The sequence below is a fragment of the Olea europaea genome, chromosome 13 (genome assembly GCF_002742605.1).
Source record: "Olea europaea var. sylvestris chromosome 13, O_europaea_v1, whole genome shotgun sequence".
Lineage (NCBI taxonomy): Eukaryota > Viridiplantae > Streptophyta > Magnoliopsida > Lamiales > Oleaceae > Olea > Olea europaea.
The window spans coordinates 5,121,916-5,134,190 of NC_036249.1; the positions used below are offsets into that span (position 1 = coordinate 5,121,916).

The 12,275-nt window shown below is 34.6% G+C and overlaps 2 protein-coding genes across 2 annotated transcripts; both read right to left on the minus strand.

Moving 5' to 3' along the window:
- Positions 1-161: 161 nt before the first annotated feature.
- LOC111407375 (3-phosphoinositide-dependent protein kinase 2-like) lies at positions 162-2,645 on the minus strand. The gene is made up of 3 exons (XM_023036795.1): positions 1,870-2,645; positions 369-549; positions 162-266 (listed from the first exon to the last, which is right to left on the minus strand). Exons 1-3 carry the CDS (start codon positions 2,038-2,040, stop codon positions 199-201), a joined length of 420 nt encoding a protein of 139 aa, XP_022892563.1. The 5' UTR covers positions 2,041-2,645; the 3' UTR covers positions 162-198.
- A 2,412-nt stretch (positions 2,646-5,057) lies between these two features.
- On the minus strand, positions 5,058-11,264 carry LOC111407376 (glycosyltransferase family protein 64 protein C5). Its single transcript, XM_023036796.1, has 4 exons — positions 10,678-11,264; positions 9,963-10,085; positions 7,176-7,343; positions 5,058-7,005 (listed from the first exon to the last, which is right to left on the minus strand). The coding sequence occupies exons 1-4, from the start codon at positions 11,026-11,028 to the stop codon at positions 5,323-5,325; spliced, it is 2,325 nt and encodes a 774-aa protein (XP_022892564.1). The 5' UTR covers positions 11,029-11,264; the 3' UTR covers positions 5,058-5,322.
- Positions 11,265-12,275: the final 1,011 nt, after the last annotated feature.

The following is a 12,275-nucleotide window of genomic DNA, read 5'->3' on the forward strand; positions in this document are numbered from 1 at the left end:
GGGGGGGGGGGATCCAACTTCCAATTTTCCATTTCATTTTCCCCTTTCCCAATTTCTTCTCTTCTATTCATTTCTTATAAAACTAAGAGAACATTGGTAAATAAATAGTTACGAATCCAAAGACAACTTTCATGATGCATTCACCCTAAAACTTTTGACAATATACTGCTAGAGAAACAAATAAATGCTTCGAAATTGTCATATTCTACTTACCCTGGTTATCTGATCGAAAAGTTCTCCACCTTCACAAGATTCAAGTCCCATGTCTTCAAAATACAATAAAATGCAGGAACATGTTATGCTCATGTCCAAATAAATTCAGCCAACTTAACAAAAGAACATCGGAGTAATGTGACAAGAAGACTTACAAAGAGAACAACTATCTTGAAATGTAAAAAACAATCTCACTACCCCCGGATGATCTAACTGATCTAATACAATGCGTTCCAATTTTACATAAGCAGTTTTATTTTCCTTGGTGATGAACTTTTTATCCATGACCTTCATGGCATAGACATTTCCAGTGTCTTTCTTTTTTGCTCTGACAACCTGGTGAAATCGTAGATTAGAAGTTAGACAATAACAAGCTTCGAAGAAAATGAATAATTACATCTAACTTTGAACAGGATGATGGAAAATTATCAAGGACTGGGCTGTAGACATTTGCACACAAAGTGTTAGTAACAATGCCAACCAATGGTTTGCCATCTTTCAAATTTAACATAATTTATGGAGTTTTATTCTTGATGGTCAATAAAGAACCCAAAAAGGTTGTGTGAAGTTAATGAAAAATGAGATCACTTGAGTGCACAATGACTGGAACTAGTTTGACAAACTGACTTGGTCAATGTTTGTAGCATTTGTGGAAGCGAATTCATTGTCTGCCGTAAGATTGTATACATTAATGACGAAGAAAAACCAACATGATGAAAACTTCTACTTTGTATGCTACTTCTCATCTTTTGACAAAAAATTTACTATCTAGTAGCACATGAAATGCTTCTGGGTGAAGAATAGATTCACAGTTTAAGTCTTTAAGGTATCATGACTCTGGTAATGCTCAATCTACTCAAGATCTATATGAGATTATCAAATTCAAGGAGATAAGGGCAAAATAGGATCTTTCAAGAAAATATGCTTACCCTTTTCTTGATTTCACTGCTGATATTGTTACTCTGAGCCACCAATTTGTATATTAGACCATTTCTCTCATTTTACATGCTAACTACAAGGACTCTCGGAGGATGTTTAGTACTCGGTATTGAATAGGACTAGACAATATGACTATAAGAAACAAGATTTTGGTATCTTTTACTTTTGTAGTTCAGTACAGTCTCCTTTACGCAACTGGCATCTATATTCACATCTCAAAGACAATACTCACAATTGAAACGTAGAAACTTTTCCTAAGATTGCACATTTGAGCTTTTAGCACCGCTTATACAGAGTTGTATCTCCTGCACAAGGTCTCCTTTCATACTAATCAAAACCACATTGCCACCATAAAATATTCAAGTAAGAATTCCCCTTCTAGATTAATAAGCTACTATTATTTGGAAATAATGTAATTGTTCCAGTCACAAGTCAAATTGAGCTGGAAGAAAACCATAGAAAGAAAGAAAAGTTATAAAACATCAAATTCAAATAGCTATTCAACACATCAAACTTTCAGTTGGGGGAGAATAGATGTAAAAGGGGTGAATGAAACAAAACATCAATTTTTGGAATTCATAACCTATTCACCTAAGTAACCAACAATGAACAAAAATCATGAATGGCTCATAAAATGAATCTAAGCAGATCATTTTACAGATACACACGGAGGACATCAAAGGCAAACATAAAATTACAGCAAGGAAAAGATTGAACCTTGGAGTAAGAACCAACACCATAAATTTTGCCCAATTGAAAGTCTTGGATGCTGAAATTTTCCTGGGGTGCTCTAAATGCAAAGCTCTTAGATCTCTGAGGACTTTGGTTATTATTTGATACTGAACTTTTATTTTCAATCCTCAGCTTTGATTCAAATTCATTCTCCATTTTATTCGCCGCTACTCCCTATTCACCCACCAATGCCAACATTATTTTCCCTCACCACCCCTACATGCATGTATCTATATTACATGCACTGTATCTATACATTCTATATATGCACAGTTTTCCCCTTTAAAGATAGGGCATTCAGATTTCTCTCAAGGGAAAAAGAAAATCTTGGAACAAGAATTAGGTTTTTATTTTTTTTCACAGCCTTCAATGAGAGGAAAAGTGAAGACCGTTGAATAACAGAAACAATTACAGAAGGAAAAAACCCATCTCACATCAGATCAGATTCTCTTTATATATCTTCTATCTCTCCTTCTTTCTCTCATAAAGCAACCACCCCATTTCATAGAAACCCGAAAAAAGTGAATGGTTTCTTAGAATATTTGTATGTATGTGTGACTGTGTATACTTTTCTTCTGTGTGTATGAAAATACATATGTTTATCTGAAAAGGTCCAATCTTTATGATTTTTTCAAGGTCCCAAAAAACTAAAATAAGAAAAACGATACAGGGGGATGAATGGGAAGGTGTTATGTGTATTTGGGGATTGAAGATCACATGGGAAAGAATGATGGGTAGAATGGTATAATTTCTTTTGTATTCTTCATTTTATTCATATATGCTATTACTATTATTGTTGTAATTTTGTTCCATTTTTGTTTTCAATAATCTATTTGTGATATGAAATTACATAAAGGGCCCTACAAAGGGGCAGTGAAGAGGGCGATGTTATCTATGGGATTTGGAAGTGGGACAGAGTGGCATCACAGAGATTCAGGCATTGGATTGGTATAATTTATTTTAGAGTCCGTTTGATTGCAAAAATATAATTTGAATGGAAATAAAACAAATTCAAAAGAATTGAATTGATGGAAAATTATTTTCCTGAGAATTGTAAATTATTGTGTTTGATTGGTATAATTTTTCACGTGAAAATGTTTAAATTAAAGTGTTTTTTTGTGTCCATTTGGCTTTATTTTACATGAAAACTGTCAATTAAAGGGATAGAATTTATTGGCATTGGGAATGAAATTTCATTCCATTGCCAAAACCCAAAACTAAAAAAAAAATCAAGAAAATCATCTATATTCGGGTGTTCGTTTAGCTTTGTTTACATAGAAATTGTCAATTAAAAAGAAATATTTTTTTACAATAAATTTTAGAATTTGTTTCCACTGCAAACCAAAAATTTAAAAAAAAAAAAAAAAAAGGGGCTAAAGAAAAGTGGGAAAACCAATTCTCAAAACAAAAAAAAAAACTTCAATTCTCAAGAAAAGTTAGAAAATGTAATTTCATAAAAAAAAAAAAATGGTATCAAACACCATTAAAACTCAAAGTTGAAATTGATTTTCAATTTTCCCTAGAAAATTTTGGCCTATCAAACGATGCCTTAGAGAGACCCTACTACTTGAACAGGGGCATGTGATAGGAGCTGATGAGTTTCAAATGGCACCACCTCAGCCCCTATCAGGAACCTGTCAAAAGCCCTTGTTTGAGTAGCATAATACAAAAAATTGGGGTTCAACATTTGAGTTAATTGTTCCAAAAATAATTTAATTTTGAAATCTTATTGGAATTTTAATTATTCCTGCAATATGATTTGAACTTTGTCAAAATATCTAGCACTCTTCACTTGTTAGAATTATGTTCTTTCGCATGCACACGGAATTCACAAGTGATATAAATTGATGTCCAATTCTTCAATTTAGTAATGGATTAAAAACATTTTGATAAAGTTGAACGATGTTCCGTAACATTTTAAAGTTTGATGAGGTTTGTGTGACGTGACTCAAAATACTATATTATAATTTCTTTAATTTTTCTCTTACTTTAAGGAGAAGTATGATACGACGTACGAGCCAAATAGAGTCTCATAGACTCACATGTTACGAAGAATTCAAATGGCAATCGAAAAGAAGAATAATGGTATGAATGTAGCTTTTTAGTACAACAACAAACTTTAATTATAAAATATCACTGGCGACACCCTTAAGTAATTACCTCAAGTCCATAGAGTCAACTTTTCATGAATTTTTCGATTATTCCATCATTGGCATGTTCAGTAAAAATTATTAGACAAGATTCGACACTTCAATTAACAAAATTTTAATATTCTATATATTGTGCAAGTACCAATCAAGCTAGTAATTTTCAAAGATTAAAGCTATATGTACAGGTTGGGATTTCACAGGAATTTTACAGATTACTAACACGATGAGAGAAATTTACCTTCAAAAACACCCACCCACCCCTGTTTGTGAGTGTTTGTAGAAAATATGTAAACTCTCAGCCTGTATGTGTAGTGCTCTCCATTTTCAAAACCATAATTCCGAAACAGGGATTCGTCTCTATGCAACAAATTGTAGGAAAATTCCAAAATATAAATTCAAACTACTGCTTTTATTGAAATAATCATTTTTATCACGAGATTGATACGTTACAAGTCATGGACCATGAACTATTAAATTTTGTCATCATTCTTGTGAAAGCCTTGAAAGTACGCAGCTTTACGATATTATGTTCATTTAATGACTACTTAGAACTACTTCAAAGTGTACTGTATATTTGTAAGTTTTCTTTGTTCTTATTTTAGAACGAGAGAGATTGTCTTATTTAGAATGTAATGTCATTCCCCAAAAAAAAAAAAATCCTTAAATTTTTTATTCTTTTTCCACACTGTTAAGATGATACTAAAGTAATTTTTCAAAAAAATATTTCTTACACGTGATCAATATAGTAACTTACGAACAAGGATGAAGACACATGAAGAGTACTAACTAAGATTTACTATAACAAAGTTTTAGCGATCGTACACAAAGGAAAGGTTGTTTGTAACGGTTAAAACACCGCCGTCAATTCAACCAGAGTTTTGAAGAATGGATGAAAAAGAAACATCACATATTGGGGGCAACATATTTTCTCCAACCGATCGACTGACCAGCCCGTCCAACGAGGTCCGAGACGACCTGGACATGAGTCAAGAAGGAAATTTTCCCAAACGAAACCGTTGAAAATAAGTTAAAATAGAAACCATCTTATTACAACTATACAATTATACAAAGACGGCATATAATTCCCAGGAAAAAGGACTATAATAGTATACAATTCTCATCTGAACCAATGTTTAACTGATCAAAACTGGGGATCACAGAAATCCCACCAAAGCAAAATTAACAGCAGGTAGCACAAGTTGTATAAACAAAATTACACGAAGAAAAAAGAGAAATCAAGAAACTAGAAAAGCAGGTATTATATTTAACTGGATGTTGGATTTCATTGCTATAGATCCCAACCATCCTTCCGCTTGCTAAACTCGGACTTTCGAAGTGTTAAACTCCCATAAATATCCGAAAACTTCCTCAGGCAACTGCTTCTGACCCCATAATGAGCTTGTGTATTCCTGCTAATTGCAACGCCGGAGAATTTTGATGTATCAAGTGCCCATGCTGGTTTCACATACTCAACTACCGGCGAAGAACTTGCATTCGCATACAAGTAGTTCATAAGCACATCCTCGCAATTAAAATAACTGTCGACTAAAGCCCTGCCCACCTCGGCTTCCTTGCTCCAATACCTCTTGAAAGCCGCCTGACTGTCGACGAAAGCAGCACCCGTCAATATCATGTTATAACCATCGTGTTTACGAGCGTGTTTTTCTCCTCTGTACCTCAAGGGATTACCATTTATGAGCCGAGGATAAAACCCAACAATCCGATCTGGATGCTCACGCCATACCCTGAAGCCACGTTCAATGTCATCACAAGTCATCATAATATCATCATCGAGCTCAAGGACTGCTCGAGTTTTTATAGATGAATCCATCTTAAATCGATTGTTCAGCGAATTCTGTTTTTCGACTCTTATCCTTACTGGCACCGCCGAGTCGAAATCACTTGATTTTGGAGGTATTCCTTTGTTCCACACAATAACTATCTCGTGCACCGAGGAACACCTCGAATAATGCTTCACATACATTTTCAAGTTCCAAAGCCGAGCATCATATGTCATTGTTAATAAAGTGAACTTCGAGTAGTGACCATTGAGCAGGTAAGGTTCTTGTGCACCACTACCACCGTATATATATGTAATGCCACCACAGGTTAACACGACAGCCACCAAAACTGTTAAAGCAAGGACAAAAATTCCGGTGCACGTGTTTGGTCTTATTCTGTCACGAAGAATCCAGCTCATTCTGTTCAACCGACTGCAAACAAGTCTAAGCTTGGAAGACAGCAAATTTGACCTCTCCAATCCCAAGAAAGCGTCACTTCTCTTTCCCATGTCATGTGGGCACCAGCTTAAGGGTACTATGCACCTCACGGCCCCAACTAGCATGCCCACAAGTACAACAAGCACAGCAACGGCTAGAACAGAAACAAACCCGAGAATAAGACGACGATTTGCATCTCCAGACGGCACTCTGTCCCCATCCAAAACAGCAATCCATTCACCAGAACTTAGCTGCTGTACATCAAGGTGATGGTAGCAGCTCCCATTCCAAGCATTCCGTCCCTTACTCGATTCTTCAATACCAGAGGGAACTTCAACTTCTTTGAACTCGTCAGTGGTAAGAACTTCCACTCGGAAGACACGTACACGCCGCCCGTAAGTCTCACCACAGTCTTGACCAACGCGGTAAAGATTTCCATCATAAACAAATGGCCTGCCACCATTCCGAGCACCCATGCTCTTGTCTGTGTTATGTATAGGGTTCTTATTATGGGGTTTCCAAGGACCCCGAGGCGAGCTACTATACCAGATTTCCAGCTGTCCATTTTTTTGGGTGCCAATACCACTATGGTCTGACCCAAAGAGCCAGAATTTTCCCTCGTGAGGAATGATAAAAGAATCAACCAGAGGCCTTTTAATTATTATCTTATCCAGAGTCCATTTTAGAGGAAAGTCAATAGCTCGATAGAGACGAAGATCCCCTTTCTGACTGCCTTCGGGCATCATATATATCTGCAAAAAACCAAAAATTAGGACAATGACAATAGTGAGTCAATCAATAAATTAAATTATTGGGATTACATTAAAATTAACCAAAATGTACAACTAGAGTAGAATATTTTTAGATTCTGGAAATTTGGGTTTCCTTTGTTTCTTCACTGTTCAATGAATTGATATCTTACATTGCCATCGTAGTCAAAGACGTATGGATAAGATAGATGCCAGTCTTCATCGAGGGCGATACCCAACTGCTGCCACGTTGCTCCCTTATCAGTACTTCGAGAAACTCCAATATCACCTTGCATTGTAATTGAATTCTTTGTCTCATAGAAAAGGTAAAGGATATCTCCCTGAATCATGTTGTCAAACATCATATTTAAGTTATTTACCAAGTCAAAGAGATACAACAAATGGGACACCACTACTCTAGTAAAATTTATAATACGTTAAGAGCACACAATTTCAGTTTACATGAAATCATTATATATATATACAGAAGATGGAGGCAAACATACTACACCAGAATCATATTCATGAAAAGACAAAATGTTTAAGGTCATATGTAAATATTCCCAAAAAACATCTTTTCAACTCCTTGTTCAAGAACTAGTCATGGCTTAGATAAGCAACATCTAGAAACCCGATACTTGTAACAAACATTAAGCCCCTGATTGGTATCCTTAAAATTTTTTTATTAAAATCTAAGTCAATATCAACAATTAATTTTAACCACATATTTCATAGGATCCACAACTTTTCAACCACACATTCAATCAATTTTTATCAAAATCTTATTTTAATTTCTAGCAAACAAGGACTAAGAAAAAAAGACCATCTCCTGTGAGCGGGATGAGATAAGACAGATAACTATCCAGAAAATTACTATTGATATACTTAAAAGTCGGCATCATCTCCCAATCATAAAAATTAATTAGACACAATAAAGACATTGCAGTGAGAACAATTAAACATCCAGTTCATACGGGTAAGTTGTGCTTGCATAACGCCGGTAGTTTTTAATCAATTACAAGGAATTTTAATAATTGATACACACCGACTTCAAGGAAACCAAATAACTTTGGATCATCCAATTGGCTACCTACTAAAGCACATTAACTTCCATTTTGATAGACAAAATTAAATTTCAAATCATCAAAGTTAGCGTATTAAATCAGGAGTACTGGATAGTACTAGACATAAATAGGAAAGAAAAAGAAGATAATATCTTGTTCATTTTGCCGTTTAAAACTGTGGATCAAACATGCATTAAGAGTTCATAAAAAAGAGGGTCCTTCTGCTCTAGATCAACAACAAAAAACAAAATTTTTTCCAAAAAAATTGGTGTTGGCTACATGATCATTCTCCACCACTCAATTCAGATTTTCCCGAAGTTCATAAGTTTTGTTACTCATCTATGTTCCATCAGCCTTAAACTTGAGAAGATTCAAGTTCATCTCCACCCAAAAATCGCATTGTTGACATATGGGTCATGATTCCTATGGACATAATAGAATTAATATCTATAAACCCGAAAACTGCATCTTTGACATATGGGTCATGAGCCCCATAGATATAATAGAATTAATATCTATTGATTATAATGCCTACAAGAAAATACTAGATAATGAAGGATGACTAAAACATACTTACACACAGATATTTGTTGAACACCTGATAAAATCTGGAAAACATCAAAACCTCCAAATGGCAACAAGCCAATTAAACAAGACAATATAAGCCTGTTAAGTCTGAGAATGCCTTTTGGTTTTCATATCCAAATATTTAAAAAATTATAGAAATAATTATCCAAAATTTCAATTTTTCACTCCTGATCCTTTTGCTGCTGTGCATCTACATCCACAAGTTCTACTTTCACTGCGAATGATTTTATTCTGAACAAACTCATTACTCTCAAGCAAATACCCCGATATATGTATGCATATACGTTTGCATTCATTTATGCGTATATTTCTCCAAGTTGAACGGTATATGTATGTATTTATTTCACTTCATTAAGTTCTCATTCAAATAACTGATGGCCATAATAGGAAGTGACATTCCACCTTTGTCCACTAACATCGAATCCAAATACAAACAAGGATACCTAACTCTTTCTGTCAAGAGGCTTCTCTATGGGAATATTTTGACTTCACTAAACAAAAACTTTCCATAACAACCACAGATTGTTATGTGTATGAGCTCGTTGCCAATAATGTTCCATTTTAATAATGATCCTCATCAATTGACATCTCGAGAGTTTCTTAACTTGGTCCTTCTACACTTCTTGTCCTTGTGGGCCTGTGGCATAACAATCAAATCGAAACCACGCCTAGTTTCTTGATAAGAAACAGATAAAGCTCCTTCCTACCTACCTCCTCAGGTTTCGGAACCCATTGAACACTAGTATAGCCTACAAAAACCACACACAGTACAATGTGAGGTTAGGCCTAATTCATCCCTCAGAATTCACCACAAGCGGTTGCGAGTGAAATCTTCAGCCCATACATATAATCTGATCTCTCTATTTCTCCATTTCCCACTGATGAGTGTTGCAATTTGCATATGATTCTAATATAGTGTTTGTAGCAATGTCTCCTGGCCCAAATGATTCTAAATTCTAATATTTTCTTTTGTTTCTTATTTCATCATTGAATCACATCAAAGATTAAACCAGGAAAGTTGAAAATAATACAGGACTAGGAAGTGAAAATCCACCCACCAATTTATCTTATAACTAAAATAATTGCCACCAGTTCCTAACAGCAAATATGCACACGGACATGAATACATAAAGTACAGACCACAAAATTACATTTTGAATTTTTCTTCTTGGACAGGGAGTTGTCCAAACGAGGGGCGCAGCGCCCCCTGTTTCGATAACTCCCTGTAGCACGCCTCTTAAATTTTTGAAGAGCAGATCTAACGAATCTTTTACACATGACAATCAAATAAATGAAATAAAAAATCACCTGTGCATAAAGAAAAGGGTCAGCAACAAAATTACTGGGGAACCCGGCATTGGAAGGTGAAGCACAAGTGACAACCGGATTGGCTACAGGCCAAGCTGCACTCTTATCCCTCCATACATTTACCTGCCTCCAAGTTTTCAAAAGAACTGATGAATTATAGCTAGTAATCCAGATCTTCAAGGCCCCAAACAGATTAAAATTAAAGCCGAGCAACAGAAAACATATTCGGATCTGTGTATAGTTAGTTCAATTTTCAACCCATAATCAACATCTATTTACAAAATCAAGAAATATTCAAACATTAACCAAAACTTAAAACTTGCCTAAATTTCGAATTCATCCAAGGAAGCAGGTAGAAAAAAATCACTAAAGTTACAAGTTAATGGAGGAGATAAGTCAGAAAAACCAAGAATTTAAGACTAAAATTTCGACCTCCGGGTACAATTGTAAGCCCATTTTTGATACATAACAAGATAAAACAAGACCCAGGATTATGAAGAAATTTAAAACATTTTTTTAGCCCAAGAAAATGTTCATCAACCATTATTTAGAAAATTTAGAAGAAAAATAAAAACCCACAAAACAGAAAACATCAATAAATCTAAAAGATTTATTTGTAATTAAAATACATGAAGAGTTAAATTTTATTTTTTCTCCTCTCCCTCCCAAAAAGTACTACATGTTAAACAGTAAAAAGCAAAAAAATATGACTTACATCTTCAATGGGTTTGAGAGAAAAGGGAGAATCTCCATAGAAAACACCGATAGACCATGAGCCCTCATTGTCCTCTTGGCATCCCAGGGAGGCCTCCCCGCGCACATTAGCGGTGAGCATTAACCGCGCATATAGACTCCCAATAGACCCCAAAACCAGAAAAGAAAACAAAAAATACGCAAAAGTTGAAGATAAAACGCACTTCTCATTACAATTATTACTTCCATTCTTAACGCTATTGCTATTGCTCTTGCTTCTGTGCCACCGCCACCTGCACCACCCGTCGCCACCGGAGGAGGACCCAATTGGGCTCGAACCCATTTCGCCGCCGCTGCAGTGGAGAATTTGCATGTACCAATCAAGAATTCAAATTCTATAGCGTCTTTTCTTCTTCTTTATAGATAAATTCGTGCAAGTTAGATTCTTTTTTCTTTCTAAAAAGCTTTGATCTTCGAGGAAAGAAAAGTAAATGGAAAATTGGAATTGGAACTGGGGAAGACTTGAAAAGGTTACAAGAAGACTGCAAGGAACGTTGTCGGAAACTTCTTCGAATTTTTGATTTTTGTATTCAGTGCCCGACTGTTTGTCTATATCGATATATATATATAGATATAGATACAGAGAAGACGCATGATAATAGAATTCTATATATATATATATCGAACAACTTGCAACGATGGGGTTTGACCTTTTAACCAGCTTTATTTTGGTCAGGTAATTGAGATTTAATAGCCATTTCAATTTACGGAAACAAAAATTATTTTATATGGTTCTGTTGTTAAAATTAAATCAGTTTGAAACGATTTGATTTTTACTTTTATTTTGTCCTAACAGTGTTGAATCGATAATAATGCTGGTATAGAATAATCAAAAATGCACAAAGAGACGATCATATTTTCGATTTAAGTAGTCGGGTCCAGTCCATGTGTATAAAAATCTTTTTGATACATCGTAGTCGACTTGCAAATTCTTTTAGCTCAATCCTGGATCCACCTCTAAAAATTATAAAGTTAGTTCTAAACTAGGAACGATTTGTTAAAATGAATACAAATTCTGAAATGGTTAATATTGTGAAGGATCTCATATAATTAACTATCATTTAAGTGCTTATTGGTATATTTTTTACGAAAGAAAATTAAAAGTTTGGGGAAATGGATGACAATAAATAAGATAGTATTATTATCCGGTCTTGACGGATTCTTAAATTTTAATATGTTGAAATCAAAACCAAAAATTTAACATTAAACAAATGCAATATGTTAAAAAATATTACTTTATTTGATGTTTACCGTGCCAATTTACTATAAACAATTAAAGTTTTAGTTTACTAATAAAATAGTGACTTATCGGGTGAGATTGTATGTGTCATTTGAGAAGCAATACGCGTACTAAGTTATTATCTATAATTATGATCGATCAATTTTTCCATTATTGTTCGACTCCTTGCCATATATTAATTGCAATAATATTAAAAATAACTAAATAGAAACTAAAGATAAAATATTAAACATCCAGTATTAATCGCATTTCAAATTCTAAGCACGATGGCTATTAAATGGTTTGACTCTCTCTAGAAGTCCAGTAAATGATGACGAGCC

Coding starts and splice junctions, on each gene's coding strand:
- LOC111407375 (XM_023036795.1), bottom strand. CDS start 2,040: ATGGAGAATGAATTTGAATCAAAGCTGAGGATTGAAAATAAAAGTTCA. Junction 550..1,869: donor GTGTTGGTTCTTACTCCAAG/GTTCAATCTTTT, acceptor CGATTTCACCAG/GTTGTCAGAGCAAAAAAGAA. Junction 267..368: donor TCAAGATAGTTGTTCTCTTT/GTAAGTCTTCTT, acceptor TGTATTTTGAAG/ACATGGGACTTGAATCTTGT.
- LOC111407376 (XM_023036796.1), bottom strand. CDS start 11,028: ATGCAAATTCTCCACTGCAGCGGCGGCGAAATGGGTTCGAGCCCAATT. Junction 10,086..10,677: donor CTCTCAAACCCATTGAAGAT/GTAAGTCATATT, acceptor ACTTGGAGGCAG/GTAAATGTATGGAGGGATAA. Junction 7,006..7,175: donor TCTTTGACTACGATGGCAAT/GTAAGATATCAA, acceptor GGTTTTTTGCAG/ATATATATGATGCCCGAAGG.